Here is a 17,409-nt window from a genome sequence, read left to right on the forward strand (position 1 = left end):
CAGATCTCTTGGAGGGAGCCACTTGCCCAAAAGAATTCCCAGCTCCAAGGAAGACCTTTTTTCCCTCTCTGAGAAACAAATATCCTTAAAGGGGCAGCAGCCCTCATGCCCTGAGCCAGCTCTGGTCACTTGCTGCCTGGCATCCGTAGGATATCCCCGGGGGCTGGTGTGGGAGGGGGCTCAGCCTCTTAAGGGAATCAGATGCAAGAAAGAGCTTCTCTGGAGTTTCTGGTTTGGGAATTCCAGGCTTGTGGGGTCCAGCCACCCCTTGCTCCTCCTCCTAGCCCTAGCTACTGCTTCTGCAGACCATCACAGGAGCTGGACTTCATAAAGCATCCATTGCTTCACAGGGGGACAAGGACTAATTGTCTGCCTTGCCTGCTGCATCAGAGAAGAAGGTTGATGAAAAGGCAAGTAAAAGGCAGCATGATAGAAGTTTATAAAAGTGTACTATTAAACTATGGAACTTGCTCTAACAGGAGGCCTTGAAGGCCACCTATTTGGGTTACTTTAAAAGAAGATCAGACACTCATGGGTGATAATAAGGCTATCAATGGCTTCTAGCCATGATGGCTATTGTTCTGCCTCCATGGCTAGAGGCAGTACTGTGTCTGAGTGCCAGCTGCTGGAAACCACGGGACAGGAGAGTGTTCTTCTGCTAGTTTCCCACAGGCATCTGTGTTGGCCACTGTGATAACAGGATACCAGACTAGATAGGCTATTGGCCTGATCCAACAGGCTCTTATGTTCTTAAGGTTGTACAGGAACCCATTGCAGGTGTTATGGATTGAATAGCTACTGCACCTCTTCACAATATTCTAATTTTCTGAGATTGTTAATTTGGGGTTTTCATCAGCTGTATGCCATAATCATCACAATTATAACAAATAAAGGCTTGGCATATCTTGCTTTGCATGCCATGAGTCTATTTCATATATTAGTTTCACCTTTTAAGTTGAATTACTGAAATAAATGAACTTTTCCATGATATTCTAATTTTTCAAGTTTCACCTGTATTTGCCCATTTGTAAGAGACCTTCCTGGCTGCAGGGGAGACAGAGCAGGCTGGTTGCCTAGGGAGGGGTGGGAATAGCTTTGCAAGGAGTAGTCAAGCATTTGACCAGAGCAGCAGGCCTGGATCCAGCCCCTGAGTCAAAAGCATCTCCACCCACCTACCCACCCCTCCAGCCAGCCCTCTTAAGAGTCCCTCCAAACCACACACCCTACCCAAAAATGCTCAGTCCTTGAAGGTTAAAATTCTTGCTGCTGCTTATGCATGGGTGCGTGGGAAGGGGGAAATAATCGCTCAGTGCCTCACAAAGTCCTTTTCAGCTCTTCTTATGTTTGTTTTTTAAAAGGAGAAGAATTGCCAACAATTGAGAATTAACAAGCCGATGCTAACGAACGGCGCCGGGGTGGAGGGGGTGGGGGGGGAGGAAGCGTGTCATTCTCGCATTCCCCGATGAAATCAGACCCGTTTCCCTGCCATCTGTTGCACTGTTGCTGGCTGTTTATGACAACAAATCTGTCAAAGAGAAATAAACTTGCATGCGGCTGTGGGCATATGGTTCCTATTAGCAAGTGATAAAAAAAAATATTTAAAAAGAAAAACCTGATGGAAGATTGAAATGCTTACAGGTTACTGTGAGTCAGAGAGAGAGAGCAAAGTGGTGTGCGAGGGGGGTGGGAGCTGGGAAGCCCCCGGAATCAGTGCTGCCCAGCCTGCAATCTGCCCACTTTATAGAAGCGCAGGCCTTTGGCACCAACTCTGCAGCCAAAGAGAGCTCGTTTCGGAGCAGCTCCCTGTGGACCTTCATGTTAGAGAGATCAATAAAGCTTGGCTTTGGGATTGAGTGTAATGAATTTTGCTTTGTACAACGATAAGAGTGAAGGTGACATGGGATGTGAGTGAGGGTGGCATTTGATGATTCAAGGACTGCTTTGGCCACAAGAGCAAAGTGGTGCAAAAATGTTCTGACATGTGTAACCACACACTGCGCTTGGTGAAGACACGGGACGGGGCCTTCTCGGTGGCTGCTCCCAGGCTTTGGAACCCCATCCCTAGAGAAGCTAAAGGGCTCCCTGCCTGCCTGTTATCCCTTTCTTAATTTTGGCAGGCTTTGGATAATGGACTGCTTTTAAGGAAAAGATTCTGAACAGTGTTGTCCTGTTTCTATTATCTGTATTTTAATAAATTTGTTTTTTATATTGCAATAATAATAATAATAATAATAATAATAATAATAATAATAATAATACAACTGCCCTGTAAACAAATCACAATGAATGCTCACTGAAGGACAGGCAGAGTTTAACCTCTGCATAAGCAACTCAGGATAAATACCCAATAAACAGATTGTCTGGAGGAGCACCGAGTCTTGAAATCTGCAGCTGCCCTGCCCCATGGCCTGTCCCACACCATACATCACAAACTCCAAGGGCCACTTTTTCTGTTTGAGAGGCTTGTTAACTGAAGGTGCCGGGGGGGGGCGGCTTTGGAGCCTGTGCATGCTCAAGCCTGGCCCGCCCACACACAAATACAAAAAGAGCATCTGGGGCTGTAAATAATAATAATAATAATAATAATAATAATAATAATAATAATAATAATAATAATATATTTTTACCCAGCCCGTCTGGGCAGCTTCCAACAAAAGATTAAAAATACATTAAAACATCAGTCATTAAAAACTTCCCTAAACCAAAGGGGAGGCAGAACCACCAAAACATGGCTTTCAAGTCATAAATAATCAACTTCATAATCCCGAGGAAGGGGCTCAACAAAAATCTGATTTTGACCTCCAGATGGCCTTAGAAAAGAGCATTACAATGGGTTTAATCCCAGTTACCATTTGAAATTCAAACATAAGAATGAACCCTCTGGAGGAAAAGGGGAGGAGGAGGGTTTAAAAAAAATAATTAAAAATCACCAGGACTCACTTTGTTTTTCCTGCAGGACCCCAGATGAGCAGAAGGACGGATCTTCGCCTGCCAGAGGGAAGCAAGAGGGGCAAAGTTAGCATCTCCTGGCCCGAAGTACAAGGAAACAACCTCTGTGTTGCATCCGCTGAGCCACAAATTGCTCTCCCTCCCGGACACTTTCAAGCTCCAAAATCTTTACTATTATTATTACAAATTTTATTGAAAGGTTTTTAAACAATTACCAAGCATTAAGTGTCATCTTCCAGGACTAATGCATGCACAGATGTTAAGCCGTGAATGCAGTCATCCATAAGACATGAAAACAGACCTGGAAAATCTTTCACATGACAGTTTAAGCTCAAATCCACAGTGTATTCTTCAGTTTAGAGTATTAAGATAATTTCTCCAGAGTGGTTGTTATGACTGAGATGGAAGGGAGAATATTGCACAATTGTTAATAAATGATATAAATTGAGAGCACACAGAGCCAACCCATGTTTGTTATTCCTCTTATCATCCTCTGATGGTGAGCTACCGTAAGTGCTCCATAAGGAGCTATATTCCACCCACATTGGGTCCAAGTTTCAAGCTCCAAATCTGACCTTCCAAGCCCATGACAAAGCTTGGCTGCTCCAGGAAGGGACTTTCCTGCCTCCCCCACCACTAACCTCCATCTCCCACCCAAGCCAATGTGGCAGTTGCATCACTGGGACTCTTGAAAAGCCATACAATTATACTAATTATCATGAGGAATAAAGATAGGGTGATGCAAATGGGAAGCAGTGAGGGTGGGTGGATGGATGGGTAGAAACAGACAGCTCAGAGCCACACAAGCTCAGGAGAGACAGAAGAAAGGACCCTATTGCACAATGTGTAATTAAGTGGATAACCACCCATCCAAAATACAGTGATGGCTACTGGTTTGGGTGGTTTTAAAACCACCCCAGGGCCCGAAGAAGAAGAAGAAGAAGAAGAAGAAGAGGAGGAGGAGGAGGAGGAGGAGTTTGGATTTGATATCCCGCCTTTCACTCCCTTTAAGGAGTCTCAAAGCGGCCAACATTCTCCTTTCCCTTCCTCCCCCACAACAAACACTCTGTGAGGTGAGTGGGGCTGAGAGACTTCAAGGAAGTGTGACTGGCCCAAGGTCACCCAGCAGCTGCATGTGGAGGAGCGGGGAAGCGAACCCGGTTCACCAGATTACAAGACTACCGCTCTCAACCACTACACCACTAAGTGTTGGTGGTCCACACGGGCCATCATCATAAGAACCTAAGAAGAGCCTGCTGGATCAGGCCAGCAGTCCAGCTAATGCAGCATCCTTTTTTCACAGTGGGCAACTCAATGTCTCAGTGGAAAACTTGCAATCAGGATGCAAGCGCAAGAGCCCTCTCCCCTCCTGCGGTTCCAGAAAATGGCATTCAGAAGCATCCCTGTCTCTGACCGTGAGTGCTTCCCATATCATGCATTCAGGTGTGCTCTTTGGGATACTGGCCTGATCCAGCAGGGCTCTTATTGTGGGGCGCTCCAAAAACAGCCCACTTAAACCAAACTGGAGCCACTAACGATTAGTATGGCTCCATAATTATTAGTAATAGCAAAAAGTAATTTTTGCATCAAAAATTACCCCATGCTTTTTTATGACGGCGTCAATTACCTTTCCTTAGGTCTCTGCTCTATAAAAAATAAAAATAAAATAAATCCATGAAATATGTACATTCGGGGGATACATTGTTATGGATGCAAAGCAGAGGAAGTGAAAGAGGGATTCTATCATTTACTCACTCACTCACTCAGTCAGTCACAAACACACACACACACACACACACACACACAAACTTTAGTCTCTCCCCTGCTGCTTTCTTCCAGGCTCTGTTAGCAGCAAGCAGAGAGTTCCCTACTGCCACGCACAACGTCTCCAGCAGAAATGTCACAATATTATCTAGTCTTTGGTAGGCAATTCCACCTTGTGGGTATCTAAGGATGGAAAGGGTGCTGCCCCAGATTGACAAGAGTAGGGAAGGCTGACATTCTCAGAGAGTAAGACACCCTCACCCTATGGCAAGCTGGAAGGTCAATTAGGCTGGGAGATGCTTGCTGGACCCCAGGCAGCCCTGTTTTGCTCTATGAGCAAGAAGGGCACCAAATTCTGGTCCTTAGAATCCAAAGCCAGTATGAACCTGCTTCACCTCGTAGCCCGGTTTAAGATCCAGATGTAAGACCCAGATTTAAGATTGAACAAAATCCTGCTCCACCTCACAGCCAGATTTAAGACTTCATAGGCTATTACACAACCTACACATGATGGGACACAAAAGAGAGATAAATGCACCATTTGCAGGCTTCATTCCCTAAGAGGCTTGCACTGCAATGACGACACAACTCCCAGAGGGAAGCCAGATCTGAGGTTTTCAGCCCTGTCATTCCCCGCTAAATGGCTCTGTTCCTTGTCAGATTAATCTGCTTCCCCCATGCCCCACCTTGCCTGCTGTCAAGAGGCGAGAAAAGCTTGGGATGCAGAGAAACCGTCTTTTCTCAGCAAAGAAAAAAAGGAAAGCCTATGAATCATCCAGTCTTGATTGAGATAAATTAGCAGGGAAGCACTTGATCCTGGCCATCATCAAGGGCAGCGTGAAACAGATCACACACACACACACACACCCCACAACACACACATACCCACTAATTATCTGTTTAGCAGCCTTGAAGATGCTGCCTGGCCTGTGCGGAACCCATGACAGTCAGCTAACAAACATGCCAGCAGGAGGAGGAACAAGAACCCCAAGCAGTGACAAGAGAGCAGCAAATGCTACTCTCTCCAGCATATTGAAACAGAGCCCAAAAACTGATCGGAGGTTTTTAGTATGCACAGAATTTGTGTTAGGGTACTAATCTGTTGATTCACACACACAGGGGCTTGTAGAGCAAGAAAACAGCAAAGCAACTTATTATCAGAAGTGCATCACTTGGAAAAGGTATCTAATTCTAAGCTAAAGACTCTCCTCCCTGGAAGAGAGGGGAGTTGTTGTGGGCGGGAGCCCGAGCACCGCCCCTAGCAGGGGGCGTAGCCCCCTGCCTCCACCTCACCTGGCTGGCGCCCACGCCCCTCTGGAGGCTTCCAACCAGGTGCCTCGGAGGGGGCGTGTTCAGCAGCCTTTTGCTGCGGCGCCAGCCTCTCCCTGGCCTCATTCTTTCCCGTCGTCTCGCCGCAAGTCACCCACCCTCCACTCCCTTAGAGTTAGGGCTTAGGTCATTGGCCTTGCTATGGACCTTAGGTTGGTCACCCTGGTTGTCTAGGGGGCCTGGTAGGAGTTTTTCCATTTGGCATTAGGCTTTTTGGTTTTTTCGCCTACCTCGTAGCTATCGTCACAACTTTTGTGGTATTGGTGGGTAGGTTAGGCATTGGAAAAATGTGTTGTGGTGTGTCGAAGGGCTAGGTGTGACCATCGCCTATGCCTTCAATTTTTGGGTATTCCGTTAAAGGAATCTGGCAGTCGTGTGTTCTGTCCGATGCCTGCTTGGTGGGAGGCCATAGCACGACCCTCGGTGACATCAGGGGGGAGCCTATAGTTGGATTAGCATCAACAGGCTCCACCACTTGTTTGTGAGATCCAATGCCTAAGCCAATACCTTTTCACTGCTGTAACCAATAAAGTTGTGGCCTTTTCATGCCCATTAACCGTATATCATGTGTCCTTGTGTATTCATTTCACATCGCGGGGGTCGGGTCCTCGAACCACAATTGACAAAGATTGCCAGATTGCCAAGGGTCTGGAAACCAAACCTGATGAGGAATGGTGGAGGGAGTTTAGGGATGTTTAACCTGAAGAAGAGAATCCTGAGAGGTGATGTAATAAAGCCATCTTCAAATATCTGAAGGGCTTCCACAAGGAAGATGGAGCAACTTTGTTTTCTGCTGCTCCAGAGGGGAGGACCCAAACCAACGGATTCAAATGACAAGGAAGGAGATTCTGACTCAACATTAGGAAGGGCTGGCAGGTGTGAAGCAGGTAAGGGGAAGACAAGGGGCAAGATTGTAGCTGAAGCCTTTGAGAGTTGATTTGTTGAGTGAGGAGCAGGGAGCCGCTGCAAAAGAGCGTCACACCACCTTGGTCGCCGGGCAACAGAGCAGCATCAGCATCAAACTGGGCTCCCAATTGCTATAGAGAATGAGAGCAGCGTTTGCCAACTGGGGACCCTCCAGGTGTTAAGAGCATGAGAATAGCTTTCCTGGGCTCTACTAGGATCAGGCCCGCCTAGTCCAGCATCCTGTCCTCACAGCAGCCATCCAGAAGCCTGTGTGAAACCCACAAGCAGCAACTGGTGCCCAACTGGTACCCAGAAGCATTACTGCCTCCTGCTGTGTGGGCAGAGCATAGCCACCATGGCTGGTAGCCATCAATAGACCCTCCATCTCCATAATCTCCATGACCAGATCATCTCTAGTAGCCACTGATGACCTTATTGTCCTCAATGAACTTGTCCAACCCTCTTTTGAAGCCATCCAATTTGGTGGCCACCACTGCCTCCTGTGGCAGGGAGTTCCATAGTTTAACTCTGCGCTGCAGGAAGAACTCCTTCCCTTTTATCTGCCCTGAAACTCACAACTTTCTGCTTCATTGCATGGCCATGAGTTCTAGTGTTAAAAGAGATGGAGGAAAACTTTTCTCTGTCTACTTCTTCCACGCCATGCAGAATTTTATAAACTTCTATCACATCGCCACTTTCTTGCCCTTTCACCAAACTGAAAAGACGCTGCAGCCTTTTCTCTTAGGGGAGTCGCTCCATCCCCTTGATCGCCCCCTTTTCTGAAACTTTTCCAACCCTGGGGGCAGAGAGGGGGCATTGCATGTGACTCAATGTTACCTTGGTTCTCCTCCAGCTTCCCAATGGTCTCAATCTGCTCCACCAGGTCATTGGAGTTCCACTGGCTCATCCCCAGGAGAATCGCGCTCTTCCCTTCCGCCACCTCCTCTGCGGCAAGAGAAAACGGCATCACGTTTCAGCACAATGGCACGGATACGAGAGCCAGGATGGTTTCACTGAGACTAAAGCAGGTCGTGGTGGGGATGCAGGCCTGGCCACAGGGTCAGAAAGTGGAGGGTCTCCCCCAGGAACCTCCCCCCCCATTTTTTTATTAGTTTTCTATTTTTAACACAACACAAAATAACGAACAAATAACATATATATATCTATATATATAGATATATATACACAAACAAACATACATTCAAAATTTCTTAGCGTTAAAAATCCAAATTCAATCCATTTTAGGTGACTTCCTCAAATCCTTCCTGACTGATTTCCATTAAATTTCATTTTAGCTATTTTCCAGTATCCACTGCTAATAATGTTAACTTGTTCAAATTACTAACTTCCTTTCTTTTCATAATATTCTCAATCCATCATCTTATACTTTCAACATAATTTAATCCTAAACCAAATTTAGTACTTGCAAGTATTTCCTCTTATATGTTATATAATAATAATAATAGTAATAATATATATTATATTATTGTATTTTAATAAATATTCCTTAAATTTCTTCCTCCAGGATCCTTTGCAAGAGTACAGCAAGAGCATCACCGCATCCCCTGCATGTGTAAAACACTATTATTATATAAAGCCCTTAACAATTTGGGACCACTTTACTCAAGAGATCACCTTATCCCTTATATATGCTGACTCAACCACTTCAGTTGGTGGAACTGGCATTGCTATGGGTACCACATTATACCCGTTCAGCATTTGTAAGAAATCCATCCATCTTTCAGAGTGGCAGCACCTACACTTTGGAACTCCTTGCCTATTGACGTCAAGAAGGTGCCTTCATTGTTTTTGGGGTGGGTTTTTTTGGTGCCTGCTAAAAGGGTTCTTTTTAAGACACACACATACCCAGATATTTAGAAAGCCAGTGTGAGTCTCTTATCTCTTGTCAGTCTGTTGTTATTTTAACTTTTTGAATGCTCTGAATTATTGCTGTTTATTTTTCTCACTGATAACTTTATGGTTTTACCTGTTTTTCGTAAATGAATCTGAAGTTCTTCTTGCAAGCTAGCGGTGAGTAAATTTTATGAAATAAATAAATAAACAGGAGGCCCAGACACCCACTGTGTCTCCTTCACAACACCCCTTAGGATGTTAGCCCTGCAGCGCTAGAGAGAGGATGCCACATGGCAAGGCTGGCACAGAGCTGGGTGCCACTCACAAGGCATTCACATGGGCAGCCATGCTTTGGGGGAAGAAGCACTATTATTATTATTATTATTATTATTATTATTATTATTATTACCCCACTGTTTTCCCAGACCAGGACTCAATGCACCTTACCCCTAATTAAAACAACACAGGTAATAAAATGCAAAATCTTTCTCTGAGGATATTTGTTACAGGTTGTGTTATCATTTGTACGTTTCACTGTTCTGGGTTAATTGTAGTGGGTATTCTTGGCTGAACTTCAGTGCAATTTGTAAGAGACGGCGATGTTAATAGAGGATTAAGTACGATAGACGCATTCCCCTGAATTAAAAATAAATAGATCTCTATCCCCCTTTATTGAAGTTCAAGGCTGCTACCATCAATTGTGTGCAAACTGCAATTTAGACTGATACACTGAGGAGGCGAGTTTACAACACACTGATGGTTGAGGGAGTTGCGCAAGTTTAGCCTGGAGAAGAGAAACTGAGAGGTGATATCAGAGCCATCTTCAAATACCGCAAGGCTGCTACATGGAAGATGGAGCTAGCTTGTTTTGTGCTGCTCCAGGGGACAGGACCCTAATTGCTGGATTCAAATGACAAGAAGGTTATTCTGACTAAATATTAGAAAGAACTTTCTGGGGGTATAAGCCATTCGACAGCAAACTCCCAATGAATGTGTGGACTCGCCTTCATTGGAGGTTTCTAAGGTGAGGTTTGATGGCATCTGTCAGTGATTCTTTAGCTGCACTTCCTGCATTGCAGGGGGCTGAACTAGATGACTTCTGTGGTAGACTCTCCAAGTGTCCCTATTTTCCAGGGACATCCTGAATTTACAGAAGCCATCTCAGTTTTTGATTTGATCCTAGAAGGTCCTGCTTTTCCTTAGGACGTCCCTAAGGAGAAATGTTGGAGCGTATGGTAGGATGTCCCTATTTTCATGGGAGATATGTTGGAGGGTATGGAGTTATGTGACCCCCAGACCCAAGGAGATAACTATACAACCTTTAAGGTAGAGGTAAAGGGACCCCTAACCATTAGGTCCAGTCCCGGACGACTCTGGGATTGCGGTGCTTGTCTCGCTTTATTGGCCGAGGGAGCCAGCGTACAGCTTCCGGGTCATGTGGCCAGCCGCTTCTGGCAAACCAGAGCAGCGCACGGAAGCGCTGTTTACCTTCCCGCTGGAGTGGTACCTATTTATCTACTTGCACTTTGACGTGCTTTCAAACTGCTAGGTTGGCAGGAGCAGGGACCGAGCAATGGGAGCTCACCCCGTTGCAGGGATTTGAACCGCCAACCTGCTGATTGGCAAGCCCTAGGCTCTATAGTTTAACCTTTAGAAGCCCTATATAGTTTTATTATGTTTTTGTGTGTTGGAAGCTACCCAGAGAATTATTAATTAATTAATTAATTAATTAATTATCATCATCATCATCATCACCATCGTTATGGAATAGGATGTCCCTATTTTCATCAGAGAAATGTTGGAGGGTATGCTGTGGTCCCTTTGAACTCGACAATTCACTGGTTCTATTATTCCTCCTCTATTGGTGCCAATGAAAGGTTTCATTAACAGGTAAATAACAGCTTCTGAGAGGGTATTTGTCGGACCCATGGCTGGGAGAAGGAGAGTTTAACTTCTCCCCACCACCATGCTGCCCCCCACCACCACCACCCAGCAGCTCAGGCTTCTCCAAAGATGCTATTTACATAACGAAACACAACAAGAAAAATCCCCCGTTAATTGTCTTCTTCGTCATCCTGGGCCTGGCTTGTCTCCAAGAGGCAACAATGCGGAAAGGCAGCCTCATCCCAGGCAAATCTCTGACTCCTCCGTTGGGTGGTTTTTCTACCAAGCCCAAAGCATTTCCTTCCTGCTGCAATTATCACCATCTCAGCCATTGCATTCATGAATATGGATGACGGATCCCCCTCCCTTCCCAACACTTGGGGAAGATTTTAAAAGGAGGCAAATGTCTGCACATCCGATCAGGTGTTTCGAAGCCAGAAAGTGCCACTTTGGAAGCGGAACCCCTCTAGGCCCTTTGTGTTCGCCGCTCAAGAGTCAGCAGCAAGGAAGGCAGAAAAGGGATGAGGACTTGGGAACCCCTTTTCCTTCCAATCTCATGCAGCTGCAAATTCAGAAGAGGAAGAAGAAAAACAGAAGGCAGCTGGGCTCCAGCACCCAAGGACAACAGCTAGACCTGTTGCAAGGAGCTCAAGGCCTCCTTGAGAAAAGAAATGCAATGATTGTTTCATTTGCTCAAATATCAGTCTGCTTGCAGGTTTCCCTTGGGGGAGTCTGGTTGCGTGGTGAGTTCCCGCCCCCCACCAGGATAAATAAAGACACAAGACACCATAATTTAAGGTTAATTGGGTGAATTAGGCCACAACTTTATTGAATTCAGGAATGAGAGGCATTGGCTTAGGCATTGGTCCTAACGACTATCTGGCTCCAGCCCATTTGCTGGAGACACGGGGAAGGGTTAACACTATATCGGGGGAGTCTCCTGCCGAGGCACGTCGACTAGGAGCTCCCCTGGGTCACCGCTCTGGGGCGTGCCTTTGGCCCTCACCTCCATAGGCTTCGGACAGGGCCACGCCCCCCGGAGTCCTTTAACGGACCACCCTTCGGTCACTGGGGGGAGGTGATGACGTTCCTCCCCCACACACATCCTCTTAACCCCTTCTTACCAATGCCTACTGCCAGTGCCGAGAAGTTGTGACGAGTTGCTACGAGGTAGGCGAAAAACCAAAAGGCTAAAAATTGCCAATTGGGAAAAATTCCTACCATGCCCCTTGCGGCGACAGACCGAAGTCCATAGCAAAGTCAAAGACCTACCTAAAGCCCACTTAAAGGGAGGGAGGGTGGGAAAAAACATGAGGGCTAGCCGGAGAAAAGAGGGCGAGCCCCCTCCGCGCCGGCCCTAAATAGGACAGGCCACGCCCCCCCAGCCAGCCGATTGGCTGGCTGGGGGGCAGGCCCACCCGGGATTCCCCTGCTCTCACGGGGGCTGCGACCAGCCCCCGCTCACGAGGGGTGGGCGTGAAGCCCGCAACCCCACCTCCTGGGCAAGCCGGAAGTGGCTTTGTCTGCTATTGAGGACAGGAGGCTGGGTGAGTTGGGACCCCCTGCTATAAGGCTCTTGTGATAGGAATTTTGAGGTCTTATAGGGAACCTATGTAAGGACTCTATATGGGCTCTTGGATACCCCGTAAGGGGAAAAGGGCAGATTTTTGTTTACAACACTCTTCAAAGAGTCCCTTCATTCAACGGAGGCGCCACTGGGGAACCATACAACCAAGAGCAATCCTGCCTCCGACCGCGGAGACAGAGCACGACCATCATGGCTAGTGGTTGCTGACAGTCTTATCCTCTAAACTCTGGGGTGGGGGAAGAACAGGAAGAACCTGAAAGAATGGCATTTTCTTCAAAGTGTCACCAGCTTCTCCAGAGGATCGGGAGGGGGGGAGGGACCGGCACATCGCATGTCCTGACATCACACATGCAACATTGCACAATGTCCTGACAACATGTGTCACCCTCTGAATATTGAGGCAGCCCAGTCCCCTCAAAAAATGTATTCAGGGGGCCAAAACTGCCTCAGCTCCTAGGAGTCGGCACCTTTGCATCATGCGGATGCCCCACAAAAACTGAGCAGACACAGCATGGGTGTTTCACAGCCAAGACCCAGCTTGGAAACAGCCTGTAATCATAAGAAAGAACTGGCTAGAACAGGCCAATGGCCTGTTTCCATCAGCTTCCTGTACTCACAGCAGCCAGCCAGGTGCCTCTTCTGGAAACCCCACAAGCAGGACGGGAGCACTAGCGCCCTCTCCCCTCCTGTGGGTTCCAGTGTTGTAAACAAAATCTGCCCTAAGACCTTAAAACTCTTATCACACCAGCAACGGGCATTCAGAAGCATGTGGCTGTAGAGCATAGCCATCAATAGGGCCAGAAATTCTTTCAGTTTGGCATTGGGGCTGATTGCACCAGAGATGTAATCTGTGTGTGGGGGGGGGGCTGCACACACAACTGTCTCCCCCACTGGCATTTATTCCAGATTAGGACATTTGTCCTCCCTTATCAAATAATAAAATTTGACTGGAACCCTGCATCACACCCAGTCCTTATTAATGCAACTATTACTGTCTTCCGCTGATGAACTGTAATAATAATATTTGACGGAAAAGAGTCTTTTGAAACATCAAAATATTGACAGCATTCCTGTCACTGTGTACTTCTAGTTTCCATGGAAAGCCCGGGTGGGCCTCTGTTCAGGCATCTGCCTAGGGAAAGATGCCATCGGTGCTTTTAAATTATAGATGTTGTTGAGCAATTCCAGAAATAGCAGTGGGACGTTTGGCAAGGGCAGCCTCAAAAGAGCTGCTGTGAGAAGGAAGGACTTTAAGTTTGCAGAAGGGCTTTTTGGAGGGGGGGGCATTTTTCCTTCCCGAGAGAAGGGGAAAAGTACCGGAGAGGCTCCTTATTCTGGAGTCTTCCTTGCACAATGGATATGTCAGATAGCCGAGAAAGGAGAGCTCTCCCCCCCAACACAGACACTCACAAGGCCTCAAGGCTTCTCACATCAGTACATGCAAAAAACATCTAGGGGTCTTAATCTACCACAAGCTTAACATGAGTCAACAGTGTGATGAAGCACTAAAAAGAAAAAGAAAAAAGAGAGAGCTACTGCTATTCTAGGCTGCAACAACAGAAATCTAGTGTCTAGATCAAGGGAAATCATAGTACCACTGCATTCTGCCTTGGTCAGACCACATCTGGAGTCCTGTGGCCAGTTCTGGGCACCACAGTTTTAAAAGGACATTGACAAGCTGGAAGATGTGCAGAGGAGGGAGACCAGCAAGATCAAGGACCTGGAAACCAAGCCTTATGAGGAACAGTTGAGGGAGCTGAGGATGTTTAGCCTAGAGAAGACCCGAGAGGTGACATGATAACCATCTTCAAATACCTGAAGGGCTGTCACATGGGAAGAAGGAGCCAGCTTGTTTTCTCCAAGGGGGAGGGCCTGAACTGATGGAATCAAATGATAAGAAAGGAGATTCTGACTACACATTAGGAAGAACTCTTCAACAGTGAAATGAACTCCCTCAGAGGATAGTAGACTCCAATTCACTGGAAGTTTGTCAACAAAGTTTGGATGACCACCTCTCAAGGATTCTGGCTGCAATTTCTGCATTGCAGAGGGTTAGACCAGTGTTTTTCAACCTTTTTTGGGCAAAGGCACACTTGTTTCATGAAAAAAATCACGAGGCACACCACCACGGTGTGCGGAGAGGGAGATGTCAGAGCCCCGCTGCTCTCTATGGGGAATCGGATGAGAGCGGACCGCCTGTCCGCTCTCATCCGATCCCATCCAATATGATCCCCACCAAGGATGGATGGAAAATAGGGTGGACACAGTCCGGCGCCCGCCTAGCGGGCGAAAATTTGACTTTTTTTAAAAAAAAAATTTTTTTTTGAATTTTTCCCACGGCACACCAGGCAACATCTCACGGCACACTAGTGTGCCACGGAACAGTGGTTGAAAAACACTGGGTTAGACCCTCATGGTCCCTTCCAGTTCCACAATTCCATGATTCTATGAAATACAGTCACATAGGACTCCCTTTCCAAAGCACAATGTGAAAATTGACTTTCCTAATGGTCTTAAGTACTGCACTGGCCAGATATACCACACTGTTTTGCTTTGGGTTGGGTTTTTTTAGTATTTCTGCTTTTATTATTTTCATTGATAATATTGTTGACCTGGATGGACCAGTGGTCTGACTCAGCCTAAGGCTGCAGAGGATGTCCAAGAGGAACCCGACAGTGGAAACACCAAAGGCCTCTAGGAAACGGAGCAAGGGGACGATGCCCTGAGAGACACTTTGGATGCCTGGCAGTAAGCATAATGAACACCAACCTCGTGCATCAAAGAACTCATCATCAGAGCTCTCCACAGAGTCAGTCAGGATCCCGTGCATGGGCCACTGAGCGCTGAACCGGCGTAAATCAGCTGCAGAAGGAGACAAACAAACAGAAAAAAGTCAGAGGAGTGAACAGATTTTTGGCTGCAATGCTGGAGTCAAAACAAAACATTTTGATCTGCTATGAAAAGTGCTCCCAATTAATCAGCCTGGTGAAATTAAACTTATTTTCATATATGAACTTACAGAAACAGCAAACATCAAGCACCATATGAAAGGCAGGATCCTGCTCACCCACCCACATGAGAGCAGCTGTTTAAGAATTGATACCCAAGTTTTTTTTCCCCCTCTGCCCTTCCTGTGCCTTTTCCCTTGCAAGTTGTATTTTCTTATATAGCAAACCTGTGGAGAACGGGATTGCTTTGTTTTAAGTGACTGTATGTAAGCCACTCTGGGAGTCTTGTTGGCTGAACACAGGGGTGTAAATGCTCACATAATAATCATGAACATGTGAGAACAATAAGGTGCCCCTTATCCAAAACAAGCCTTCATCCCCAAGGACACTTTTTCACTTCTGGACTAGGTGGATTCCCCTCCCCCCATTTTTCATATACCCAGATTTACCTATCAATCAACTGAGTAAAACTGCTACCATTTCATCACTTATTGACACCTAAGAGTGCCCACCATGTCCAGAGAAGATCACTGGAAGATTTAGGACAGATATAAGAAAGCTCTTCCTCATGCAGCACAGAGTTAAAATGTGGAACTCACAATCATAGGAGGGCATAATGGCTCCCAATTTGGATTGCTTTTAGAAAGGATTAGACAGATTCATGAAGGAAGAAGAAGAGAAGAGAAGAAGAGTTTGGACTTGATATCCCGTCTTTCACTCCCCTTAAGGAGTCTCAAAGCGGCTAACAATCTCCTTTCCGTCCCTCCCTCACAACAAACACTCTGTGAGGTGAGTGAGGCTGAGAGGCTTCAGAGAAGTGTGACTGGCCCAAGGTCCCCCAGCAGCTGCAGGTGGAGGAGCGGGGAATCGAACCTGGTTCACCAGATTACAAGTCCACTGCTCTTAACCACTACAGTGGTGCCTCGCAAGACGAAATTAATCCGTTCCGCGAGTCTCTTCGTTTTGCGGTTTTTTCGTCTTGCGAAGCACGACTATTAGTGGCTTAGCGGCTTAGTGGCTATTAACAGTTTAGCGGCTTAGCGGCTATTAACGGCTTAGCAGCTTTAAGAAAAAGGAAACAAACTCTCAAGAACTCGCAAGACGTTTCGTCTTGCGAAGCAAGCCCATAGGGAAATTCGTCTTGCGGAATGACTCAAAAAACGGAAAACTCTTTCGTCTTGCGCGTTTTTCGTCTTGCGAGGCATTCGTCTTGCGAGATACCACTGTACACCACACTGGCTCTCAGCAGAGGGAGCAGAGGGCTATTGATGGATACTAGCCATGATGGCTTTGCTCTGCAGCCATGCATCTGAATACCAGTAGCTGGAAAGGGCTTTTGTGTTCGGATCCTGCTTGCCGGTTTCCCACAATAGGCCACTGTGAGGACAGGATGCTGGGCTAAGGTGGGCCATAGGCCTGATCCAGCAGGCTCTGCATCTGTTCTACACATTCATCCCAGAAAAGGAAGGCAGCCCAGGGGAGGGGGGGAGCTTGGAAGCAACTCTAAAGCTCATTGAGTGACCATGGGCCAGTCAGTCACCACCTCTCAGACTAGCCTACTTCACAGGGCTGTTGTGAAGATTAAATGAGGAGGGAGGACAAACTATGTATGCCACCTTGAGCTCCTCGGAGAAAAAGTTGGGAGATAAATGCAACAAACAATACAGGCAGCTAGAAACTCGAACCCCAAGCTGGCTTCTCCTCTATTAATGTACAGTGGTGCCTCGCAAGACGAAAAGAATCCATTCTGTGATTCTCTTCATCTAGCGTTTTTTTCGTCTTGCGAAGCAAGCCCATTGACGGATTAGCGGATTAGCGCTATTAGTGCTATTAGCGGCTTTTAGCGGCTTATCTGCTGATTGGATCAGCTGATAAGCGGCTTAGAGGCTTAAAAAAGGGGGGGAGGAAAAAAACCAGCAGGAACTTGCAAGACATTGTCGTCTTGCGAAGCAAGCCCATAGGAAATTCGTTTTGCGAAGCACCTCCAAAACGGAAAACTCTTTCGTCTAACGAGTTTTCTGTCTTGCGAGGCATTCGTCTTGCGGGGCACCACTGTATATGATTTGGAAGTTTGGTTTCCAGCCCAAACGTCAGGCACCCAAAGAAATAAACAAGGGGCAAATCATTACTCGTACAATAAGCACAATCATCAGAGGAGGAAAGCAGCAAGAGCCGCCAAGAAGATGA

The 17,409-nt window shown here is 46.7% G+C and overlaps 1 protein-coding gene across 4 annotated transcripts in view; it reads right to left on the reverse strand.

Moving 5' to 3' along the window:
• The window catches only part of PITPNM3 (PITPNM family member 3), a 77,051-nt gene that overhangs the window by 34,194 nt on the left and 25,448 nt on the right, over positions 1-17,409 (reverse strand). For all 4 annotated transcript variants that reach the window (XM_082201374.1, XM_082201373.1, XM_082201375.1 and 1 more), the window contains 3 exons: positions 15,044-15,136; positions 7,786-7,893; positions 2,941-2,988 (listed from right to left, as the gene is read on the reverse strand). In XM_082201374.1, coding sequence (XP_082057500.1) covers positions 2,941-2,988; positions 7,786-7,893; positions 15,044-15,136 — 249 coding nt within the window. The remainder of the gene's footprint in view (positions 1-2,940; positions 2,989-7,785; positions 7,894-15,043; positions 15,137-17,409) is intronic.

Source organism: Podarcis vaucheri (genome assembly GCF_965113315.1).
Source record: "Podarcis vaucheri genome assembly, chromosome: 15".
In the NCBI taxonomy this organism is placed as follows: Eukaryota; Metazoa; Chordata; class Lepidosauria; order Squamata; family Lacertidae; genus Podarcis; species Podarcis vaucheri.